We start from the raw sequence: 26497 nt of genomic DNA, 5'->3' as shown, positions 1-26497 counted from the left end.
ACGTGGCAATCTGCAGGGCGAATGGGACAGCCCACAGGCGGATTACCCGCTGAAGCCTCCACACACAGTCAAGCAGGTTCAACTGGCCCACACCACAGCCGCACTTCTTAAATAAAATCTTCACACGTTTGTAAATGCGCATGCATGAGTAAAAGGATAACCCTGATGTGGAGAACCTAGCATGCGAAAAGGTAACACTTTCACTAGGTAGCAAAGTTTTACAGGGTTTCTACAAAGGCTGTTCCAGCCTAGTCAGCGGAGAGATCATTTGTGCCATCTGCACTCAGCAGGGACTGGGTTGTCGAGACAAGGTGGCAAATAAAAACAGGAACAGCAGTTAATTACAATAATATGCAGAGATACAAACTTAGCAAACCAAGACTCTAAACCAGTTGGATTTCAGTGAGAACTGCTGGATCTCCCTACAAAGAAATGTGTTTTTCTCATAGCAGTTGTAATTAGCGAGGCATTTTAGTGTTACAACCTGGCCCAGGTGAAGCAAATGTTTTCCATCAGCAAAATTAAGGTAGAAATTTTGAAAAACACATAATGTAAACTAATGGATAGCAATCGCTCATTTTCACACATTGTAGATCATACTACATTCACAGCGTGCACCAGTTGTACCAGTTAATAGGTAGAATTCCAAGAGAGTTTTGAATTCAAGCCAAGGCAACTTTGAAATAACCACATTTGATCTGCAAAGGATCTTCCTCAGAATGATAGTTTTGAAAACAAATGTAGTTCGTCCCTTACTTCTGTTAGTTCTTTGCTTCGATATTTTAGCCAAGTAGTGGGGCAGACACATCTTAATAGGAAAAATATTATTTTGCATTTGCCTTATTTCTGTGCTCCAGCATCTCCTTTACTTTCAGTCTTTTCATTCGGTTTCAAGACGATTGTTAAGCTCTCAACCTCTGTGACCGACTAAACGGGGATATAGATGGGTATGGCTGTTGCCAAAAGAAAAGTCTGATCCCTTAGTATTTTTTCCTATTTCTTCCCCAGAAAGACAGAAAAATAGACTAGTTTAATGCAATTAGAGCAGTGCCTTAGTCTGTTGGTAATATGAACTATGATCATAGCTTCTCTAACAGTAATGGATCATGAAAAATTTCAGAGTTTTCATTCATTAGGACTTTTTGAACATTGTTTTTAATCTAAGAGTGAGAGCTGATACGAGACTTGAAATGAAACACATGATTTTATCAGATATGATGAAAACGTAAGGTCTTTATTATGACAGATACAAACCCCAAGAACCAAGCTTCCACAAAGTACCTCCTGTATAATTATTAAATAAAAACACTTACTTATTCGGTACTCAGCTTTTAAACCCTGAATAAGAGAAGTACATATTGAGAGAGAGGTACTCAAAACGTTTCCATGGATACAGGATGATGCCAATCAGGTCCATGTTTTTATCTGAAAGGGTGCCCCTGCAGAGACATACAGCTTGGTGAGTGGTTGTTTATACAAGTAAGTAAATAGGAACCTTGTTTATTTTACAAAGAGCTCCTGGCCCACACTTTTTCACATCACTTTTTCAGAAGGAACATTTTGCACCTCTTAAACAGCATATTGTAGTAAAACACACACCTTTGAAATTTTTCCTTGAAGTTGTTTGAGCTTATGACATAGTTTTCAAGCAGAAAATGGAGTATTTAGGTATGCTGCTACCAATCCTGGCAAACCTACATGGGTGACTCTTTTTTTTTGACTCTGTGATAAGACATACTGATACAAATGACATCATTCTATTTTGATCACTCAAAGCCACTTCCAGGAAGGAAAAAAAAGCAAGGGGCAGATATAACGATAAATACCCTTACCTTAATCCAATAAGGACAAGAACACCAGGTTTTGATCGCTTCTCTCAGAAGGGTCTCCATTTAGTTTAGCTCCCATTTTAAAAGTGGTTGGTTCCTAGATTCCCACCACAAAAGCACTACACACATGTAATTTTGACATGCAGCCTCTCAACACTGCATGCTTTCTAATTTGGGGAATGAGATTAATACCTCCCGTTTGAGAGGTTTTAGTCTTCTGGTATTTCTTTGGATAAAAAAGCACAATGAGTTAGCGAAAAGAAAGGCAATCAACTTTATTACTTAACACACTTTAATAACCTGAACTGAAATATGTGTGTGCTGTATTTCCATTTAAAAAAGTTTCCTTCCAGCCACAATTAATAGAACAAAACCCCGTCTTGTTCAGAGATTATTCTTGGAAAACTGTAATTTTAACATCTATGTAAAGGAGGAAAGTTGGGGGTTTTTGCCACGTGCAAGCAATTTGGCCTTCCTTCTTCTTGAAGAAGCGATTCCTGGATAAGACGACCGATCTGATATTTTCCACTTGAACTCGCAGCGTGCTTGGAAAGGGGACGGCAATGCCGCGTTCGTTTGCCAGCGCTGACAAAGGTCTGTTTGTCAGTGATACCTTTTACAGCTAAATTTACTCGGGAGTGACAGAAGCAGGTGCACCTTGGCCTGCCAGACACTTGCGCGCCCGCATCACGCAGCCTACAGGTCAACAACCAAAGGAGAAAAAGCCCAGGGCTGAGGAGGAGAGGGTGAGTGAGGCAAACACAACCCAAACTGGGGGGTTTCTCTTCAAAGCCAGCTGGTCTGGCTTTATTCTACAGGAATTTTTTTACCTGCCGGTTTGATCAACGAAGCCCTCAGCAGGTGCTGACGGGTACAACTTCCTGGAGAAGCAGAAGAAGGGCACTGGTGAGTTTTAATCGAGAAAACAATTAAAAAATATATATATTATTCTTAAGTCTTTGGAGTTGTTCTGCTTTCCCCAGCGCTGGCCGATTCGGCTCCAGGCTCGTGGCTATGCTTGCAAAGCTTTCTTCAAGAGAAAGCAGATAAGCTTTGTAGCATGCTTTGCATTTTATTTGATACGGTGCTTGATTTTAGCTTCTGTTGCCAAGAAAAGTTTCTTGAAAGTGACTGGGTATTTATAGTCAGTTTCTTTCAAACTGATTCTATGAATCTGAATGGAAGGAGCATAAGAGGACCACATACAGGAGCACCAGAAGACAGACAGCACTGGGGGTGTACTCTGTGCACCCCCATCTGCCTCCTTTAAAATAAATGAGTTGTCCTGCTAATTTCCAAATATATAGAAAGGATGTGCTGTCGGGAGACTGTTCCCCGCATGTGGAGCTCCAGTAGACATTCCAGAGCCTTAGAAACTCTTTCTGAACATCAACGTAAGATTATTTTTTAATGAATAAGGGAGTGAAATTAACAATGTTTAGAACATTTGACAAGACTCGGTAATCAAAGGATAATCACGCAAAACCCTTGCCTCTCCTTAAAGTGAAAAGGTAAATTACAAAACAGAGGCTACATGAGAGCACTGCTTGGCATGATGTTTTTTAAATATATCACAAATTTACACAATTTTCCTTAATTTAAAACCACAGATTATGCCCTTGTGTGTACTCTTTAATTTGCGTAAGAGCTGGGAAACTAGACGAAGGGAAAAAAGATTTATTTTTCTAGAACAATAAGATTTCAATTAATGTGAAAATGTAGGAAAATGTGACCACATGTTAAAATAAATATTTTGGAGGGGAGAAAAGCATTTTTATTATGATTTCTATTTCAAGAACTCATTCTTTTAACTTTGTTTTGCAGTATTCATTACAAATTGTTGTGTTAAATTGAAAACATTTATTTAAGCAAGTAAACAGACAGAAAACTTGACCATATGAATCTTTCTGAGTAAACAGATTCCATATTCACAATTCACGTGCACACCATAGAAGACACTAATGGGAGAAAGAAAGGCTTCTTTCTCATACTGTACACGTCAATATACAGTTAGGCTACTTCTGTAGTGGATACTCCCTGTGTGTCAAAATAAGTTATTTATCAGCAATGGATACCCTAAGATTAGGTTGAATAACAATACCTGAGTCCCTTTTAAACATCCCTGATCTGAGATCTTTTTCAGCTAGGCTGCTCGGTGTGGGACCAGTACAGCTGACAGGGAACTCCAACCTCCGCAGAGATAGATCAGGCCTCAATCCTTGTCCATTTTCTTCATTTTGGGAGACAAGAAAAGCGCAGCAGAGATCATTTTTTCTTTCTGGAATGTGTTATACAAAAATAATCACCCTTTTGTTTGCTGCAAGAATATCCCACTGTATGTGAGATTAAAAGACCAGTAGAATAAAGCATTACTAGTCAAAGCATAAAGCAAACCTCTAAATATGAAAGATACTTTCTCAGATGAAGTATGAAATGTAAAACAAAACAAAAACCCCCAAACTAGAGCTGCCTATAAACTAAGCAATGCCTGTAAAACGTCGCTGTTTCATGCATCACATTTGTAACGTATGGAAACCAAATCCCCTAAACAGTCATTAAAACCAAGCACTGCTAAATCCGAAGACAGTAAATAGTAACGGCAATTCCTAGAGTTAACCAGACATTGTACGTGCTACACTAATCAAGAAAAACACATAGCCTTTGGTTTAGAACCTTTGATTCTGTATACTCTAAGTTTGTCAGCATTTTACTGTATTGATTTTAAAGGCTCAGAAACAGTAATTAATGTGACAAACTCCTGGATAATTTCAGGAAATTACTATTAAGTTAGTCTATATTTCACTGCATTTGTGAAAAACAGTATTGTGTAGAGTAACACTTCAGGATGTTTTACTTTTCTAGAAAAAGATCGTTTAATGTTGCAAAAGGTGGAGATTACACAGTAGATAATTTATAACATTAAACGAATGTCTTTTATTCGTCTTTCTGTTTCTTATTTTTCTCATCATCAGACTTAAGTAAAATTCTAAAGTATTTCTATTATTAATGAAATACTGAGAGATTAAGAAATAGAAAAACCGTATTTAATTCACTTACACTTTACTACCATTTCAGTTAGAAAGAGAATCTGCCCTAAAATGCCTGGTACCCTCACTTGTTTCTGTACCAACTATTCCCCATTAACTAAAAGCCCTGCTGTCTGTTTTGTAAACTAGGGTAGTTTATTCTAGACTATCTTTTTACCTCTTTTATTCTGAAAAGCTACAGTCTAGCTCAGCTTTCAACACACGTTTGCCTTTTCCAATCACTCCAAGCTTTAGTGTCAGGAAGACATCTATATTAGTTATTCCACAGTGCGTGTAAATATAAAACGGGATTTAACCACAAAGCTTTGGCAAAAGTCGCAATTTAGTGACTGTGCTGTGGTCTCCAGAAGTTAATCCAAGGCTTTTCATACAGTGTTACATGGTATTTTCAAGCGTATAGTGCCGCCTTCTCCCTTCACTTAAGGTGGTGAAAACTGGACACTTTCCACTGAAGGCAATGGAGCTGCATCTAAAAGTTACTTAAATTTTGTCATGAACTGCATGACAGAAATTAGGGGGAAAAGTCAGATAAATTGCCTTAATTACTGATTCATATATGAACATTTAAACATGCATATTTTCCCTTTTACACTTCTATTATGAATTCAAAGTGCTTGTGTGTCAATATACACACACCTGTGTATATTAAGCTTATGTGTACTTACATATATAGAAGTTTGTATATATACACTTTATAATTATTTTTCCCTTGATACAGTAAGCAAAATCTTATTCTACAAAAGATATATTTATTTTTTTTCCCCACAGACTTTTCTGAATTCATTTTTTTGTTCATAAAGTCATTGGCTATTGGTCTGAGACCATCTCCCTGCAAATCAAAGGGACCCATGCACGTTAGGAAGCAGTGGAGAGTTCTCCTCCCTGCCAGTCTGCCGGCACCGCAGGGAGCCGCTGCCTCGCTGGGACTTCACCACCCCTGAGCTGTTGCAGTGGCTGCAGACTGCTCTGCAGCTGCGCCCCACCCCTGCACCCCACTGTGGCCCTTTCCCATGCGGAGACACCCCCCGCATTCCCACACCACTCCCAAAGACTGCTCGCAGCTCCTCCCTGCTATCCCATTTCAAAAATGCTGTTGCACTGTACAGTTCACCACAAAGAAGGTAACGCGGGCTGGCCTTGCAGCGTACCCCGTGCCACACTGCGCAGACACGCAAACTGCTAACCGAGCCATCTTCTCCAACGAAAGGAAGAACAATTTATTGCGTAGTTAAACTGGGGTTTATTCCTTTGAAAGCAACTAGGATTATGAGGCGAGTGTTGGAAGCACCACTTAAGAAATCTTCAATAAAGACAAAAGCAACAGCGCATTCTCTGCATAACTCTAAAGGCACTGGATTCTAAATCAAGTTCAATAAATACAGCTTACAAAGGATAAACATATAGATTTAAGCTAAGGTATACCAGTTTGCTGGAAGCATGTAAAATAACTACACAGAATGGATGAAAGAGCAATTACCGCTTTGTCATAAATACATAAACCCTAGTTCTACATATAAAAGTTGCGCTTACAGCGTACAAAGTTCAATCTAACGTTAATGTAGCCGATGCACCATACCCTGAAACATGACAGCACCTGTCAGGGTAAAAAATTAAAAGCTGAATAGTATGATACCCAGCTGCTAAGGATTAATTGAGCAAAACAAACCTTTCTGTATCTAGGTTGTTTGGGTTTTGGTTTGAGTTTTTTTTTAATTTTAAAAAAAAAAGCTTTCCCCCAGTAATTTTCATCATTCTCTACTTTCTTTTATTGCTATACCAATAATGATATGGAAGTATGCAAAATTGGCGATTCCTATAGTTTTTGCAATAGATATTTGCAGCATTCATTATTTTTTCTTTGCTTTCTTAAGTGATGGCAGGATACCCTCTATCCAATCTAACTATATACAAATAGCCCTTTCCCCAGTATCAATCTATCTCCTGAGTTTGAAATTATTGTAGAAGAATGTTTGGTAATAACAAATTAATACCTTGTGCAATAATTATAAAAATTAATGGAGAGTCTACTAATGTTGAGAAAATAGAAGAGATTATGAAATAATCTACTTGTGCATCAAGAGGTAGTTGCTGCCCTTGGAAAGATCCAGCTACCCATTTAATTATGTGTCCTTGCACTGACTGACTTCATTAACCATTCAATCCTCAACCACTATGCTTTCAATAGTGCTTTAGATCCCAGGCACATACAACCTCACTGAAATGAGATTTTGGTTTGTATTCTTCCTCCGATATATGAAGGAATTGGGTCCCAATTAGGGCAAAGAAGCACTTGTCCCTTGGACAAGTCCTGGAAGAGACTGTTCCTTAAAGGGTTTGCAAACTGCTGGGTTTAACCTGCAAAAAGGATGCAGGAATTGCTCATTGAATCTTACATTAATCCAGAAACTCTTATAATCTGTCTACCCCCATTAGTGACAGCCCTTCTTAAATCTTTTCTGCCCATACGCCTTTTGCCCCATCTTCACCCTACCTAAACATCTAGACCCCAAAAGACTCTTCAGTCCCACTTAAGAGCTAGAAAAATTTCATAACTCCCTTCCAAACATGCACCTGTTCTCCAGCACTTGCTCCTTTATCTGAGTCACAGCCAAGAGGGCAACTAACCCATGTCCAGAGATACCAGTGGAAAAGAAAGGGGCTTTACAGCACAGACTCTCAGACTTCTGTAGATCTAAACGGTAAAGTCAAACGCTAGCACCACCATAACTTTAAGTCTTACTGAGAACTTAAAAATGGAGAAGGTAACAACATAGTCGATGGGTTAGTTCAAGAGGTTTCAATACATATTTGATTGGAGATTAACTAGTTAATTAAAAAAAGAACTGAAGGTGTCTCTGCATGGTCCTTATTTGCCTGACAAAAATAACAACCCTCAATTTCAGAAGCTTCTTCGATTTAGTAATCAAATTTCTTCTCCTTTAACCGTGTCAGTGTAGGTATCTGTAAAGTCATCACTGACATCATATCCTGCTGGTCTGATTGGTGCAGGCTTGTAGAACGTAACAGACCAGAAATGGGGACTTAAATTTGTCTGCACCATACAGGATGGGTGCAAAGATGCTCAAGCTAGATCATATGACAGCAACAACAACTTCCGATGAAATACATCTAAACCAAAGCACATATCCAAACATGACCTCTGAGGCTTAGTTTCCTTTTAACCTCAGTAATATCAACTTTTTAAAGTGCTTCCATGGGAAGAGTTATAACCAATGACATCACAGCTGGAGGCTCATGGAAGTTTTAATATAGATGAACATTAAGTGGCACAAGCAAATCTAAAAGCTGACCCAACTATTGTGCAATTACATTTTACGACCACAGAGGTTACAAGTTCTTATTCACTTTTCAACAAGAGCTGTCACCCTCCAAAAGGCCTTTTTAAAACACCTAATAAAAGTTTTACATTAATTGTTGTTTTAATAATAGAAATATCAGTATTACAGCAGCACTTAGAAAACACATTTATGGATCAATGCCTGTGTTTGGAGCTGTTCAAGTACAAAATAAAAATATGAATTTAGTACTGAAGAGTTTACAAACGCTCAAAACGAGTGCATTTTCTCAAAATGTCCAGAGAATAACCTGTTACTTCTTGATACCTGCATGGAAGTGTATCTGTATAAAAGTTTGCCAGCAATACCTTTATCTCCTCATTCCATGTACTGATCTATTGCTGCTGTATTCTATACTCAATTTATGCTGCAAACATCACACAGCATACTCTGTTACAACAGGCAGGATGACTGACCTTTAAAATTTGCATATCATTTACTCCAGCTTTGGTTCCAGAAAGTGGTAGACAATTTGAAACAGAGGCAAATTGTCAGAGAAACAGCCAAAAAGCCGAATGCTTATCTAAAATATATCTCAAAATCTAGTCTGGGAAACTCCTAAGAATTGGGTTCCTCAAAAAAAAAAAACCAAAACCAAACAAAAAAAAGTAATTTCCTTTTCTAGTTCAGAATCCTATTAACAGCAGCCTTTCATGTGGTACGTTGGAATCTGTATCTGCAGTCAGGATGGGGAGCCATAGTGGCCTTCAGCAACAGGAGATGAAGTTGACCAACGTTTTTCCACCCTTAGAAGAAGTCTGAATTGTGGCTAGGGGTCTATCCAAAACAAATCTCTACTTCCCTTGGCCCTCAAAATTACCATGAATTTCATTGTCTACACAGATGCAGATGCTGATCTAATTTGTAGCAGCTGCAGAATACTTAATTAAGCCTTTTCTGGCCATCTATGGCTGTCTGCTTCTGTACCACATCATCATGCAGCGCAAGATAGACAAATGCTTGAGTGTCACACAATTAGCAAGGGGGTGCAATCATATTTTTTGTTTTGGGTTGTGTGGGTTTTGGCAAAATACCTGAAAATATCACAATACCTTAGTCAGGCAATTCCATTTCAGGAAAAGGGAAGGAATGCACAGCCTAAAAAAAATTCTTCCCCTCTCCCCCCCCCCCACCTCGACACCTTTCCCAAAATGAAAGGCTGTCACAGGGAGATTCTCTTTATTCAACTAAGGGCAATCAGAAGGACAAATAGATGTGGTAGCAGGAGCGAGAGGGTTGGTCCTTTCTTAAAATGCCACTTCTGAAACTGAATTTCTTCTTGGAAGGAAGTAGGGGGAACTGTCCTAGCAGAAACTTCCTTTTGCAATGACCAGCTAATGGTGAAGAGGTTTAAACCTTCTAAAGCTGCAATAGTTAACAGTGAAATACAAAGTTATCTCCTCTTAGTCAAGTCTAGAGGTTGTGTGAGATACTGGAAGGTAGATAAAGATTTTAGAGCCAGGGACTCCCAGCGCTGTACTCTGCCGTTGGCAGGAACCTACCTGATCCCTTCCGTAAGTTCAAGAGGCTCTACAGCTGCTCTGATTTAGTCTCTGTTCGGACATAGGCCCTTCCAAACAGAATCGCCAAAGCACAGCATGTCCCCCTCCACCGTGCTCTTCTGTATTAGCGACCGAGCGGAGTAGTAAAGATATTGTATTTCTTGGGCGAAGACTGTTTAATAATCTAGGTAGACTTTAATCACAGTTGTATTAAACCATACGATAAATTATACTTCCACCAAATGCCTTGCTTTAAAAAAAAAATCTAATGTTTCTGAGGCATATGAAGATGCAGAATAATCAGACTGATGAACAGCAGTTCATGAAAATGACAACGTTTCCAAAATTATTCTTCAAATACATTTCTGTACTTAAACCCTATTAAGATGGGGAATTGATTCCAAATTTCCACTCTAAGCTCATATTTGATCTATTTTAATATTTTTGCATAGGAAAAAAGCCCATTTAGCTTGAAATTTCACCTAATTAACTTTATGTCAGAAGAGATGGGGGGTGGGGGTGGGATTGAAACTAGCTCCTGAGCTTTAGAGTTTGTCTGAGACTGAAGTTTTGCTTGTCGATTTCTGACTAGTGCTGAAGAACTTCAAAACCCTTGATACATTTCTTCCATGCAAGTCTAGACTCACATTTTTTGAGTCCCTAAATCTCAACGGGGGAAAGGTCAGTAGGTTAAATTCTTCCTTTAGTTACACTTAAGTAAAACCGTTGACTACAAGTATTGTCCCCCTAAAATATATACGGGTATATATAAACTATGTGCATTTGGTGGAACGTGGTCACAGGATGATGAGGACATTTTAATATCTTACAGGGAGACAGTGACTGGTACAGGAACTAGAGTTACTGCACAGCCAAAGATTAATTCTGAGGCAGGAATAGGATCTGTGTGGCCACTGACGTAGGGCTGAGCTTCCATTTTAGGGTCTCACTTGAGAGCTATCAGACTGCACTGGATTTCAGCAGACTTCAGGGGACTCTGGGTGTGGCACCTGAGCCCCGCAGCACCCCTGTTCCACACCAAGCATGAGATTCAACATTTCTATAGCTGTTAACTCCTTCAGATGCAAATTCAGGCTCACTTTCAAACAAACGACAGACCTGAAGTATTAGTTTATTTCTAAAAAGCACGTGCAGCAAAGAAAAACAGTGGTTATCACTAGCTCCAGATCTGATTCTGGTATTAGTCTGTGTTGCCATTCACAAAGTAATAAGTACTATTTTTACACTTCTAGGACAATTTTAGCAATATATAATCTTTCAAAGAAAACAAATTTGTCCACAAAAAAGTTACCTCCTATCTCTAGTTTTAAAACACTGCTGAAAAAAAGACACAAAACAAATATTACTGTAAAAAAAATTCTTAGATAAAAATAATCTTTGGACAACTGTTTATGAGATATTTGAAGGACAATATCAACTTGCAAACTACGGTTTCAGAAACTGCCTTTTGTAACAATGAAACACTTCAGATTACTAGAACTGGATCAATTTAGGAAAACAAACAAACTCCCTTTTCATTGTTGACTTAGTGCATCTGGCAGCCTTCTCCCCTCTACAATCAGGCTCTTCCCTGCAAAGGCCCTTGAAAAGGAGCAGGGAAAAAAATGTATTATTTTTTTTTAAAGAAAGCGGCATTAAAAAAACAACTTCCTGAAGGCCTGGAAAGTAAGAGATAACGCCCCAGTTTAGTCTACCTCCAAGCCCTCCATCGAGCCCAGAAACAGAATTTAGGCTATCCTTCCACATGTCGCCCCATGCCCTCCCGCCACAGCTGCAAGGCGTTGCTCACGCATGGCGTGCTCGACACCCCGCAGCCTCCCGCCAGGCCCCTTCCAGCATCGCCCACGTCCCGCTTGAGCTTTACCAGCCTCGGCCCCGCTCGGTGCTCCGTGCTCGGAGCTCGGTGAGCCATGCCCATGCTCCGCACCCTGCAAGACCCGTGCACCCCTGGCTGCCCACCACCCACCCCCCGGTGCTGGCAGGCAGCGGCATGCCTCACGCACCCCGATGTGCACCCCCAAGCCTGCTGGCACTGTAGGACTTTGCAGATATCGGTCTCCCAAATATCTATCGCAAAGGTTGGAGAGGTGGGCGACCCACCGCAAAGGCAGCGAGGGGGCCCGATGGAGACAGCGCCCCGGGAAAATCAGGCTGCCCCTCGCTTCCAGCCTTTCCCAGAGCCAAGCTTTGGCCGGCCCTTCCTAACCCTTTGCTATTCCCGTCCTCTTAACTTTAAACAACCGCCGCCTCATGGGGGTTCTCGCTGCTCCTCTCACGGTCACCGCGACCGCTTCCCGCCCTCCCCGGGACCACCCGCTCCTGCCTCAGCCGGCGCCCAGCCGGACACGCACCCGCCCCCCGCCCGCCTCGGCGCCTTCCCGTGGAAACAGGAGGAGGAGGAGGCGGAGGAAGAGGAGGAGGAGGAAGACTGCAGCACCCCGACACCCCCGGCGCGCCCCCGGGGGCCGCGCACCGGCCGGCACCGCCCCCCCCCCCCCACACGTGGCAGCTTACCTCCCCGCACGGCGCCGGGGCCGAGCCGGGCCCAGCCGAGCCGGGCCCAGCCGAGCCGCCCCCGCCGGGGTCTCAGGCGGTGCCCGGCGCGGGGGCGGGGCGGCGCTGCCTGAGGAGATGGCGGCCCGCGGCCTACCTGCGGCGGCTGCCGCCGCGCCCCCCGCCGCACGAATTCCTCCCGGTACAGGAATAAAATAAGTAAATACACAAAGAGAACCCCGAGGCAGCCTGTGACCGCGGTGCGAGGGGTCGGGGAGAGGCCGGGGCGGCCGCTCCTCCAGACCAAGGTGGCGTTGGGGACCCCCCGGCCACGGCCACAAGTGGGCTGACAAAAAAGGGCTTTTTGGGGTAAAAAAAGGTCCCCCCAGTTTTACCCTGCGTTGCCTTCCTCGAGGCAGGCCCGAGGAGATGCGTCCTGGGGAAGTGGCACGGCACAGAGCTGTCCTTGAAATGAGGGAAAAAATAATATGCCAAGCTTTAGCATTTTTGCATTTGACCCCAACTTTTAGGTTGGGGTTTATTAAACAGTGAGACGGCCACGTTGTCCAAAATGCACGTAAAAGCATAAACAATTTTCCAAGTACCAATGGGAAGATGACCACGGTCCAAGATCAATTGTTTTGTAATTTTATTGATGGTGTTGCATCCCTAAGGTAGGATTCAGGTGGAGTTTATTACAGCTTCTAAAAATGTCAAGTTACTTACAAGTGATACTCCTTTTAGGCCTAAGTGCACATCAGTAGACTCGTATTCCTTTTATAGAAATTGTTTCATAAATCTCTTTAAATATATTTAAGTACTATAGGTTTGCATTTTAATAATATACTACTTTTGTGCTTTTAAACATCTAAGGTGCCGAACAAGAATTGTAAACTGTGAAGTAACTACTATGGGAAAGATTAAGTAAAGCATTGGAGGCGGATGATTTTGACAATAAAGAGGGTGTATGTGGTGAGTGTTTAATATTTATTGCATTTAATATTACAAAGTGCTATTTATTGTTTTCAGATTTAACGTTAAAAGCTCAGCCTGGAGAGCAAGCTCTGCTGCGTTATGTACTTAGAGGTATACCTGTGACAAAGGCTTTCTGTAATCACTGCTTGATGTGTATAACACCATTTTAGTAATGGCATGCCATTTTATTTAAAGTTCGTATGTCAGCTGTGCCTACCTTGCAAATATTTTTTGGCAGTCAAATGATTTTGCAAAGAATCATGTACATTTCAGCATTCAAATTGTGCTCCCGGAATATATATCCTATTATCTTTGAAATTATCTGAGTTTTACATCTTTTGTTCATTATAAAAGCATATGGATTGAGGGAATATTCTGAATGAATGAAGAACAAATACAGTACTGTTGAATAATCTTGTGGGGTAGATTAATCTATAGCTTCGATTTCTCTCAGGGTGGGTTGCTGTGGCAACCGCCCCAGCTCACTTTAAAATAATTTTGTAAAGCTCACTTCAAGCGCTTTGCACCCAGCGTGGGCCAAGTTTAAAAGCAGCCAGACATGGGAAGAAGTGTTATACTGTGTTGCTCTTACAAGATAGGGAGGTGGTGGAAGAGAGCGAGGCGTGGAGTGGAGTGGGGTTGAGCAGAACTTTAAACAGAAAATAGAAACCAAGCCACCCCAGGGTTAAGATGCAAAGGAGGTGGATCATTTCATAGTAACCTTACTGCTTTTCAGTTTAAACGCCATTAAAAGATGTAAGCTGGCAATCTCATTCCTCCTAAGGGAAAGATGCATTCTGCATCCACAAAAGAACAAAAACGGACTTTGATAATCATCTTCAAAGGAAATGTTACCTTGAGATAATCACACTTGTAAGGGAAAGAGATACTTGGATACACACTTCGCTCTTTGATAAAACTTTGGCGATCTGCTTTTATAATTACTACACTTTGACTGATGTGTCATCGTTTAAAACATTGCATGCCTCAGGTGGTGGATTAGGAAAAAAAATAAGTTTGTCGGAGTTTGTCGGCAGACACACACATGACTTGTGGACGGCAAAGAGGAGTGGATTTCAGTCTCATGCCAGAAATTTGAAAAGGGTGCATTTGTGGAGCATCAGCACAAGTACAGACACCAGAACAAAGGTTTTTCACTGTTTGAAATTATTCCAGATTTTAAAATTAAATGCAGCAAAAGAGAGGACAAAAATCCTAAACACTTCAAAAGATACTGCATAAATTCATGCCTTATCTAACCCTGATATGAGCAAGAAAACCTGATCCTCCCCTTATATATGTTTGCCCGTTTAGCGTCTGAACTCTGTTTTAAAAATCGAGGTGTCCTTCACTTGGATTTGATGAATTGTACTCGTGACAAAAACTTGGCATGGCTTTAAGGTGCTCTGGTATGTGAAGGTCACAACTATTTAAAGATTAGGCCGCAAGTGCCCACACGGAGGTGTAGTAGATGTGCTAAGCTGCCGTATACTTTTATTTTTCTGAAATACTTGCCTGCTCTAATAATTGCTTTCAAGATAACAACGGTGCTTGTGTTCTGTCGTGCCCGTCAAAGGGCTGTGCTACCAACAAGCTAGAAACCTGAAAACTTACATATCCTGCACAAAATAAAGCAGATGACAGTCATTTTCAATTAGAGCACTTAAGTGTGAAGTCTTCAGAGTTTTCTATTTTTGCCACGAAGAAAATGTGAGTATTGCTGGGTAGTCGGGTGCCGTGCTGGGAGACCAGAATTGTCTGCAGAAGAGGCATAGTAAGGGTACAACCTGTGTAACTGTTCCGTATTCCTTTCCTCCTGCGCTTGATGCCAAACCTGGGGCTGAGAATGTGTTTCTTCCCCAGCATTACTCGGGCTCCACTGCTGACACTGCCGAGCATATGTGCCTCTCACCACCGTACGCAACGTGCTCGGCTTGTGTCTGGCTGCCTGGTGGCTCTGGGCACGTCGGTATTACTATTACTGCTGTTGTCGTGGGTGCATTTACAGCAGGTTACTGCCTGCCCATCCAGAGCTGCCCGCTCCCTATCAAAATCTTACCGAGAGAGTTGGGCATGATAAGACCCAAAGTCACTACGTGGAATTCTCTAGGGATCTGCGCTGAGAGCAGTTGCAGTGTGCTTGTTAGAGCTGCCTTAGCTTCTCTTTGCTCTGACCGTGCTCTCAGCATCCACGCTTTAAGAAGTACAGTTGCATTGAAAAGGCATTTATTCACTGTCGAATACGGAACTTCAGAAGTAGGTCAGTGGCCCAATGAGATGTTTATGGGAGAAAAGACTGAGAGACCAAGGACTTATATTAAAATAAGCCAAACGTATATTTATCACCGTTGTCTGAATTTGGTCGTTTGGTTTTATCATGCGTGCTGTTCCTATTTCCAGTACCTTAATCTGTCGTAAAAATAATGGTCTGTGCCTGTATAAACTCCCCTGCTGCTCTCAGAGGATCGTAAAAGTTGGCTATCTACACAGAAATTAAACCAAGTATCTGCAAAGTCCAGTTTTGCTCCCACATGTTGTTGCACGTGCTTAATTTGGGTTCAAGCTCCCACACAGTACGGTCCTTTCGGTCCAATTTTAAGAGCAAATGAACCTATTTTTAAAAAATTACGGAAAAAGGTCCTGTCCTTGCCCACAGCGTGCTGTAGCACTGCATGTCCGTAGGTAAGCTGGGCAGGAGAGCCTCCCCGCTGCCGGCCGTGACAGGGGTCCGTGGGGGGGGGCGAGTGGGGCGAGCATCCCCCCGGCCGGCGATGCCCTTCGGGTGCTGCCGCGCCCCAAGCCCTCCCACCGGCACCCCTCGGAGTTTGGGCAGTCCGGGCGGAGGGAGAGGAGCCCGGCCGGGGTACCAGCAGGGGATGGATCTCCGGGGGTCCCCGCTGGTACCCCGGCTCCGCATCCCGCCCCCCCCCCCCCCCCCCCCCCCCCGCAGCAGCCGCCCGGGGGTGCCGGCGCGGAGCCGTGCGGGGCGCGGGTGGGCATATCGGGGTCGCGACAGCCGTGGCGGTGAGGGGGGGGGAAGGAGGAGGGAGGTTCCCCATGCCCTCCGTCCCGCAGGCTTCCCCGCAGGCCGGCCCGATCCCTGCCCCGGTCCCCCGGTGTGTCGGAGCGGAGACCCCCCAGCCATCCCGCAGCCATCCCGCCGTCCTCACGCTGCTCCGCCTCGCCGGGAGGGGGGAAAAAACACGCACCGGCTGGCCGCGTTGTCTGCCCTCGGTATAATAAAGGATTGTCATTAGGTTTGCGTGTGGCATATGCCGTTACCCCCACCGTAAAACTAAAATTAGCAAAATGTCAGGAATGGAAAGATTGATTCGCCCAAGATGCAATTATCATTTAAAAAGTGCTTGATTGAGGTGCTGATGTTCAGTGATTTATTCTGCATACCATATACATAATTAAAGTAGTGTAGTGGAGTAATTTATCAATCTAGTTTAGACTAGAGGGGCAAGGAAGGGAGCTGCTGCCGCTGCTCTATGTTTGTTTTATTAAAGCGCTTTCGGGATCTGATCCCGCCCCCTTTTTGCAAGAGTGAAACTGATTATTTCTCCAGCTCGGGAGGAGAGAGTCATTCGTTTGGGATTGTGGGAGAGGGAGAGAGAGAGGGAGAAATAGACGGAGAAGGAGAAGAAAAGGGAGGAAGAGGGAGCGAAGCAGAAAAGGACACCTCATCAGGCGTGTAGTTTGAATCCCTTGCTCGCCTCCCCCTTCCCCTCCGCGATGTTACAAAGGCTGTGAGCTGCTCGCCTTTTCCCATTCGCCTGCTGTCACTTCCTTCCTGGACGCTTTCAGGACGAGTCCGGTTACTTTTAATCCGACCAGCAGCTCAGCCACTTTCTCCTCCTCCACGCTGCACACACGCACAGGCGCGCACACACACACACACACACACACCCGCACACCCCAGGCGTCTTCTGGCTGCTTATTGGATTGACTTTGAAGGTTGTGTGTGTGATTCAAGGAGGCTGCATGTCGAACCAGGTGGTGAATATTTAAGGCTGGAAGAAGTAAAGGGATTTTTTCTTTTTCCTGTGAAAGGAAAATATCTGAAGGACTAGCCTGACCATCCAAACAGCTAAATGTTTATAATGTAAGTACGTGGGAAATTCAGCATCGGAACAAAATGTAGTGGGCAAGGTACAAACGCCCTGTGTGCATTGCCTATTGCGTTTGAAGAATGTATCAGTCGTTGTCTGTAGACTGGCACTGGGGCTGCTTGCAGTCTCTTTAAGTGTACGATTGCTCTGCCAGTTGCTTAAAAGTAACTTTTTAGGCAAGTAGCACGATTAAATCACTGTCTCGTAAATTATTGCTGACTTGTCTCTCTCAGTGTCTTCAGTGTTTAAACTTTGATGAAGTTACTTTACATCATTTGTGTGCTTGGTATTGTGAAGTGTTCGAAGCTTATTTGATCTGAATAGTTCACCAAATGCTATGACCTTGTAGTGCTTGCACCCTGATTTATCAGGCGAAGGAAGCAACCCAGCTTGAAGGAAATGCTCTAAAACTTCATTGTGTCATAGGCTTTTCGGTCCTGGAGTTTAGGTAATGCATGCTTGCAAGTGTTTAACTTTGTGCATCTTTCATTTGAATACTTATGTTTGAGGTGGAAAGACCCCTCGCATGGATGTGGAAATTCAAGTCGCAGTCTGCAAACCTCTCCTGGAATAGTACACTTTGGTCTTTAGGTAGTACTTTGAGTAATCTTTACATTTTTTAACACAGGGCTAATCAGCCTTACAAACTGGCTGGTTTAGTTGCAGTACAGTTACTAACAGGCTAAGATGAAGTTTAATGTAAATGAGAGACTTGTAAGACTATTGGTGCATTATGTAACTGTAATACTTAGCATTTCCCATAAAACTTAGTGTGACCTTCTGTCAGCCTGAAAACTGAAATGAGTGTAAAGACAAGCTAATAATTCATTTTCTCAACAACAACAAAAAAAGCAGCACAATGCAAAACAAAACTTAATAAATCATTGTGGGAACCTAAGGCTTGTCTTTTATGGAAGAGTTCTATTTTCCTTATTATATGTAGTATTTATTATTAGCAAATACCTGTATCCTGAAATTAAATACTGTAATACACAACTTAAGACTGAAGATTTAAGAGGATTAAGCAGAGAAAGGCACTTTGCCATTATTTTACTGCTGATCAGAAAAGAATTGTCACAAAATGCATTTTCCTAGCACCTATCTGACAATCAGCTTAATGGCAAATGTCCTAGTTTCATACCTTTACTTTAGAAGAACTACAAGATGGATGATAAACCAATTATATTAGATGCAAATGTGACTAGGCTTCTTTTATTGGCACTTTCCCGGGTATTGTGGTTGAAGAGTAAAGATGTTTATATGGAGTATAATAACTCTAATCCCTAGAGGCTTGGCAGGGCATGGAAATATAACCACCTGTGAACCAGTTCTAACCCCTGTATTACATGCATACCAATTTCCAGTTCAAGCATTCAGGCAAATGGCCACTTTGGGGATTTGTTATTTTGTGAACTATTTCTGTTACATGATTTTAGGTACCTAACATGAAGTCAAAAAACCCACAAGACTTTCTTCCTTTATTAAAATACCTGTTATATTATTATTTTTATAATAATACATAACTCATATCGAGTCTAGTACTGAAGCCTCTGCTCACACTTAAGTCCCTTTGGAAGTAATGGGAAAATTCTTTGAAGAATAGCTTAAGAGAATGGCCCTTAATTCAGGGTGGGTCTATGTTCCTTGTAGTGCACATGCTTTTATTTGAAAACTTGCTGGTTATACATATTTTTACTAATATGTCCTACATAGCTAGTATGAGAAGATAGTTCTGGGACCTGAACATGAAAACCGTCTTCCATGCAAACAGTACTTGCACAACTAGTCCCACTGACAACGCTGAGACTACTTGTATGGAAATGAGCAAATCACAGGATTAGCAATTTACAGGATCAGGCCCCTAGGAGACCTAAACCTCTTGCCTGTCCCATAGCTCTCTTAGGACAGAGGTGTAAAGAATGTCACTTTCGATGCCCTATAAATGAATGCAGGTATCAGATATGTCTGTATCCTCTTAAGATTACTTGACCAAGAAAAAAACAAATTTAGGCTTAAAAGCTTTATAGTAATTGGTACTAAATGATGAATTGTGTGTGAGATTGAGCCTTTTAGAGTTGTGTTCCTGAGCTGTTAGTTTTGGAGTGTCATAAGAAAATTCATACAAATATTTTCTCACTGTGAATTTTCTTTCATTGTAGGATCAGAAAGTTTTTCTTATTTTTTTTATAAACACTCATAATTTGTGTACCTGCAACATGTATATTCAAAAACAGAGAGATGCCTCTCTTAAATGTTTCTGGTTTTTAAAGCAACTGAAATATTACAAAGAGAAATTAAGCTTTCTGAAGCTTTTTCCAAAAGTTTAGCTCTGAAAGATTTTGATAGCTCACTATCTAGTAGATAACTATAACTACATCGAAACTTAGGAACCGAGTTGTGAACAGAATACTTTTGCCAACTTCATTTCTTTCAATTTTACTTTTCTCTGTAACAGGTTAATTTATTGTTCACCAGAATAGTTCAGTTCATCTTCAGAGACAAGTAAGGATATTTCTATGTCTCATTGAGTAAGAAGTCGTTAACTGCTGTTAGGTGCTTGAAAGAATAAGCATGTGGGTTTGACACATAGACTCCATTTTTACCTGTTGGACATAATTTTTCTAAATTAAATGATAATTTATCCAAAAATCAATTAAGTTGTAGTGGTATTCTTTTGAAAACACTGATTATGAAGATGAACCTAAATAAGGTGCTGTATAATTTCAAGGAGTTTATAGTCTCTGCTTCAGCATTTTGAATAATCAAAGCAGTTGTATTTCTAATGTGTTTTAAGATTTTTAAATTTTGCTATATGATATCAGCAGAGAGATTTTGCTCCATCCTCATTTAGGCTCTATAACAACTTAGGTATAAAATAAAATTTAAAAAAATCTATACGTAATTCCGAACAGCTGAAAAACTTAAAGCTTAAGAGTAGTGTTAGCATTCTAGTATTTGAACAGGATGAAAATAGAGTTTTGCATCTTATTTCAGAAAAAAAATGGGCTTAGAAGAGCTCTGGTAAGCAAACACAACTGTTGGTGCAAGTGAAAAATTGAAAAATCTAATTTTGTAATTTTCTGTTTTTAAAAGGAATTATTTGGGTCCTCTGACCAGCTTCAAGGTAATTTTCTCAGAACTGATGGTCAATGTTGCATGTGGACAGGTGGTTTAAAGCTAGTGTCTTCAGTCCTTCACTTTAATCTCACTGTCTCATTGACTGCAGTGCAGTAGAGCTTGTCTATTCACTAGGATCTGTCATCTTTAGGAAATCAGACCAGCTTACAGAGGCGATTCACAAAACCAACAGTGACAACAAAGTCTTATGTGCCTTACAAAAGAAGGATTAGGCAGTTCACATGTCATTTTGATTGGGCAGAGATAAAAGCTGATTGCTGCAGCATGGCAAGGCACACTTCAATTTCAATTGATTATTTTATAGGACAACTATAACTCTGTTGCTTAGTCATTGTTAAATGCAGTTTGAAGGAAGGAAAACTCAATTTTGACATTACTGGTTTCATATGACTTTACAATAAAAGGCAGAGCCACTTGTAGCATTGTTGTACAAATTTTTAGAATGCTGTTTAAGTCGCCGCTTCTGGGAAATACATTTAAAATTTAGTACATGATTGTCCTGGCATTTTATGAAAACATTTTTGCCCAGATTATATCCTGTAATAGCAATTAAAAGTTCTTAAAAGTGCCTAGGACTATACTAAATTCACTGCATTTACCCTATTAAGAGCTTATGTGCAGAGGAGAGTGCATAAAACATGTCAGGGCTTTGCAGGTTTCTCAAAAAGTATAATACTAAGGAACAAGTAAGTCATCTTAGTTTACCTCTATTCTATTATTTTTAAAAATGTAATATGATGTAAAACTACACTTTATGTTGCCTGTGTGAACATAGTAGTCTGGTTTGAAAATAGTTAGGAAATTAAATGCTGCCCCTATATTATTAAATATGTCATTTATCAGTGGGAATAGAGAGTTTTGGCTATTTGCATAATTTAGATATAACGTGCAGCCTTTGACATTTGGAAGTACGAAACTTCCAAGCTGATAACTCCTATGCTAATTTCTTACCATTTTTCAAAAGAAGAACTCTTTTTTTTTTTACCCAACTGATGCCTCCTAGTGTTTCATATAATAAAACACTAATGAGTCAACCATAAATGTAAACATTGTTTTTTTATTGTCTTCATCTTATGTGATACATAAAATTAATATTTATGTATTTAATTTTGTGTGTTATTATAATCAGACAGGAAACTTCTGTAAATTCAGATGTTTCATCTCAATGGACACTGAAAGCACATTTTGATTTTCTTTCATTCTAGCTTTGCCTAGCAGTATTTTGAAAAGTTCCTGTTATATGTAAAGTACATTTTCTTTTTCTCCTTTTGTTTCCTATGTGCATTACACTAACTTCTCAACAAAGTATTATGAGGCTCAAATGGGAATTTTAAACATTTTGGTAGGATAATGTTTCGGAAAGTAAGCCCTTGGAAGCAGGCAGTAAATGCAGTTATAGAAATGTTTGAAATATCCTGAAGTACCTCACGGCCAAATAAGATGAAAAAGACTAGTCTGAGACATGCTCGCTCATTACAGTCCTTAAAGAATAGTTACGTTATCATATTTTGTAACTGTCCCTGGTTATTTTACTGCTGTATAAGCACCTTGCACTTGTGACTGTAGATGTGGATGATCAGTACTTTTGAAAAGGAATTCACGTCCGTAAAATATTGAAACAGAGCTAAGAGTGGTAAAGACTGAAATACACTGTCCTGTTCCTAGAAGTTCAGTCTGGCCATATAACTCATGAACACCTGAAAAAAACATTCAGTTATATTAAATTTGTGTCATACAACAGTAGAATATTTTATTTTTTTGATGGGAGGGTGTAATTTTCAAAAACTTACCTAGCATCAGTGTGAGAAAATACAACTTATGGGCCCCAGCTGTATGTTTGAGCTATCAGGTACGGTCTTATAATGATAAAGAAGCAGCCAAGGCTGAGTGCACTTTTGCACATTTTAATGTCACACAGTTTTATGTAAAGTATGACATCAATTTAGTTATGACATTGGAAATATAGCCTGTTATTCTAAGACTTTCAAGAAAAGCAGAGGAATTCCTAGATACTTGTTCTGCTAAGGAAGTTTTAAAGAGAAATAAATTATTTTGCAATTAAAAAATCATAAGTTTGCTAGTTAATATGGGTGATAAAAATTTGCGTCTTCTTCTCAGTGCATATATGGTAAATTTAGGCGCCTGCTTACAGATAATAGTTTCCTACTGAATACAGAGAGTTAAATTTACACATGCAGATCTCAGTCATGGAAATTAGTGTTTGGCTTGAGAATATATGAAAAATGCAGGTTTTAGGATTGTGTTCTGCCACCAACCATGTTAATATCACATTTTTCTCCCATGTTTTGAAGTGCAGAGAGACCTTTCCAAGATCTGCCATTTATTTAAGTCACTAAACATCGGATAGTATCCTAGCCTTTAAACTTCCTTGCATCTTGAAAGCATTTCAAAGTATGCAAATGGCACCCATTATTCGTCCAGGAAAGCTAGCATGCAAAAGTGATAGAATTTTCTGATATAGCTACATTGCTTCTTCCCTTGCAAAGAGAAAGTAAATTTGCAAGAGAAATAGGGGTAAGCAGAGAGAAAAAGAATCCTTAAGGCAGTTCAGGTGCAGGGCTGAAATATAGCTAAACAGAACTCGCTAAGTGGTTTTTCCCCTTTTTTTTTCTTTTCCTTTTTTGTTCTTTTCCCTTTTAACAACTACATGCATTTAGATTGCAGAAATGTATCCTAGGAAATTCTTAGGGAGTACATTACCTGACATATTTAGAAACCGGTCTGGATAAATTATTTGATAATTATTGATTTTAAAATAGAATGGAATAAACTTGTACAAGAAGGATTCAGTAATCACACGAGTGAGGTCTGTAGCCTGGGCTCCTTCTGTAATTCCCTGTACAGGTGACTTAGCAGTCACCTGCTTCAGCAGGGTGGCTGTACTTATCTCTGCCTTCTGCCACCTTCCCTAACACTGGAGGGCTGCGAGAGTTTGAGCAGAGAGCGCTTCAGAGATCCTGGCCAATGCAGCGGGTCCCAGAAAGTCGGTGTCTACTGCCTTTGTTTAAGTTCACCATAAGGTGGCCCACAGATTAGGGACGGAATGGAACAGATGGCTTAAAGCTCCTCTGCCTCCATTTCCCAGGTTACAAAGTGCTGCTGATAGAAGACTTAGAATCCAACCTAACAGGTCTTCTCCGACTCTTATTTCTCCAACTGAGTAATTGATTCAGTGAAGTTTAACATGAAAATTATTATTAACCAAATGACAGTGCAGGAATTCACCTGTAAACACAAGGTGTACAGCTAAATAAACTGAATTAGAAATAACTATTTATGTTTGCTTTTATAGATGCAGGACTCATGCCATTTGTGGAACCCATGCTCAGTTAAATCTCACTATTTACTTTTAAGTAGTCGATCAATAGCCGTTAGCAAAGTGTGTACAAAGGACAAGGAGTGAGGGTTGTGAAATTGTTTATAAAACACATCTACAAAAGTAAACTTAATGCAGAACATTGCCCACGTGAAACGTTACTTTCAGTAATATAAATAACAAGTAGCATAGCAGCATGTGCTGTTTATTTCATTTCTAATAAATTCTTCCCCCTACTGACAAATATATTGTGATATGACATTATATTCAAAATAATGGTACATTATTTTAATCCAAATAATTTAGTTATTGTCAGATCGCTACAGAAATGAAAATGTTCCAGAACGTGTCCACCAGTGTAAGAAGCTATGCTGCGGCGCTTCTAATTTAAAAACCCCATATGGACTCTCAGTGGAGATTGTTTTAAATCATTTAATTGGAGTTGGGTGGAAAAGCTGTCCCTGAACACGGAGGGGAGTGTTGTAGAGAAAGACGGGACACTGATTCTGTGGCCGTCCTGTAGGGCTGGCCCATGCGTCCCCTCCAGCCCCGCGTTTTAGATTCAGGCACCGCTGCCAGGAGCTCCCCTCTGGTTGCCGTAACCCTTGGGAGTGCCTGAGCAGTTTGCAGAGAAAGTTAGTCGTTTGAGGATACTCTGTGAAACCAGCAGGAGACAGTATGTTCTTTCCACTTATCCTCAGGCCTGCTTCCTCTCTGTCCGTCTGTGTCCTGGATGTTGCGTCCACTTATACTGAATATGGGAAGTGGGAGAAACAGCAAAAAAGGGGGAAGGCTTTTAGGGAGGTAAGGAAGAACGTGGCTACGGACCATTTGGCAATAGGGTGTGCAAATGCAGGAGAGTGGACAGGACATAGTGGTTGAACTTAAAATCTTAACCTTGTGGAGTTTTTTCAAAAATATTTCCTATTGAGGCGTGTAGAATTTGGCTTGCTGTGAATAATCCTTAATTGCTGGCAACGGTCTTAACAAAATAATAACAATGATTGTTTAAATGTGTTCTACACCTATAAGGAACTGATCTTTGAAGCAGCATTTGATGAGAAACTCTTTGCCCACAGAATCCTGGAGAAGTGGTTAGTTTTTCCTTTGTCTTACTTACATGCATAAGATGCAGGCAAATAATTTATATAGCAGCAGAATGAGGTAAAATCCAGCTTATTACCCCACTGCAATATGTGGAATAAGTGTGAGGCTGCACTTAGCAAACTTCTACATGACACATTTTTAATGTCAGAATACTGAGCCAGGGAATGCATCCTTGCAGTGGCATACAAAACATACAACTTTATCCAGAACACGCATACATACATTTTAGAGATCAGAAATATGACCATAAATGTAAGTAAGAGCCTATGGACTGGTAGGCTTATTTAAAACTAAATAGGATGAAGCAAAATTTCATTAATGTTCTTGGCAGCACACACTGAAAAAAATACAACCCAGGCTTGTTGGATTACTAGTACTTTTATTTACATGACATGTTGTTAGCAATTGGAAATAATTTAAAATTACATTTTTAAATGGGTTTTAATCAGAAATTAATATTCCAGTTTTTTCTTAAAAAGAAACATGAGGGAATGATTGGCAAGCCAAACCAATTAAAGCAGAACTGCCCGTAATTACATGTAGAGAAGTAGAGAATGTCTACCTATATCCTTGGTAGGTAGAAATCTGCATATCTTCACTGGGAGAACAATAGGATTTGGCGTTTCTGTTTTATTGTTGATGCTGCAATAAAAAAAGATAATGCAGAGGACAGAAATAGGAGAGTATTCTACATTTCCTATAATATTCCTGTCATACAAGTTGAAAATTGGACTAACATTTTTGTGGTTTTTCGAAAACTTGATATTGACAAAGCAAAATGAGAATCTATCATCGGTATGAGTACCAGTACTTAAATCCCCATCCAGAACATTGCATCGAGTTCAGTTATGCTTCTAGTAGACATTGTCACCAGCTCAGTATTACATTTTGTGGTGATCAGCAGAATAGTCATCTTGAAAGGCATCCTTGCTGAGTGCTATCTTTTTGGAATTTCATGGTTTTAAAAAAATGTATCAGGGATAAGATATGGTGGTGATAGGCATAGTGCAAATCCTTACAACAGCAACAAAGAAAGCAATAGAGGAAGTAGCATTTTTGCATGGCATTTTAATGCTATTGGGCTTTTTTTTCCCCCTGCTTCTAATCCTGTAGAAAAACACTAGAGATCACCAGGATTTCTCAATGGAGATAGAGTGCATTCTTTATTTAACTTTCTTTTTTTGTCACTTAATAACAATATGAAGCAATATCTGATACAGCAAAGAGGCATGACACTAAAGAAAGATATTTTGGTCTGTTTTGAAGAGTAGTACTTGTCATGTATCTGGACAAGTGGTGATTTTCTGGTGCTGCCTTCTGTTCCAAGTCACTAAATGTCGTCTGTAAAGCAGTAGCACTATGTTCTACCACATTATTCTGTATAAGATTAAAGGCAAACCTGTCATGAGACCATCACTACTTTGACTACCCAGACAGGACATGGAAGAGCACTTCTACATATTTCTGATAAAAAGTAATTTTGAGGATGGTCAGGAAGAAAGTATTTGTTCTCTCCTTTCACTCTACTGTTTTCCAGATGTGATCGGAAGGAGGAAGCTGTTCCACTAATGGATCAG

At 40.6% G+C, this 26497-nt stretch overlaps 2 protein-coding genes across 12 annotated transcripts in view; one reads left to right on the top strand and one right to left on the bottom strand.

Moving 5' to 3' along the window:
* Positions 1-1213: 1213 nt before the first annotated feature.
* On the bottom strand, positions 1214-16140 carry LOC135310685 (uncharacterized). Its single transcript, XM_064439563.1, has 5 exons — positions 15853-16140; positions 12270-12444; positions 3931-4059; positions 2660-2710; positions 1214-2525 (listed from the first exon to the last, which is right to left on the bottom strand). Exons 1-5 carry the CDS (start codon positions 16138-16140, stop codon positions 2458-2460), a joined length of 711 nt encoding a protein of 236 aa, XP_064295633.1. The 3' UTR covers positions 1214-2457.
* Positions 2598-26497, top strand: part of MEF2C (myocyte enhancer factor 2C) — a 140829-nt gene continuing 116929 nt past the window's right edge. For 4 of the 11 annotated variants that reach the window (XM_064438884.1, XM_064438895.1, XM_064438891.1 and 1 more), the window contains exon 1: positions 16800-17331. The gene's annotated coding sequence lies outside the window, so the exon portion shown is untranslated. Of the gene's footprint in view, positions 2736-13121; positions 13221-16797; positions 17332-26497 lie in introns of those variants that run through there. The other 7 variants (XM_064438894.1, XM_064438889.1, XM_064438897.1 and 4 more) reach the window with 4 other exon arrangements.

The sequence above is a fragment of the Phalacrocorax carbo genome, chromosome Z (genome assembly GCF_963921805.1).
Source record: "Phalacrocorax carbo chromosome Z, bPhaCar2.1, whole genome shotgun sequence".
NCBI classification, from domain to species: Eukaryota; Metazoa; Chordata; class Aves; order Suliformes; family Phalacrocoracidae; genus Phalacrocorax; species Phalacrocorax carbo.
This window is presented reverse-complemented; position numbering and strand designations above follow the sequence as displayed.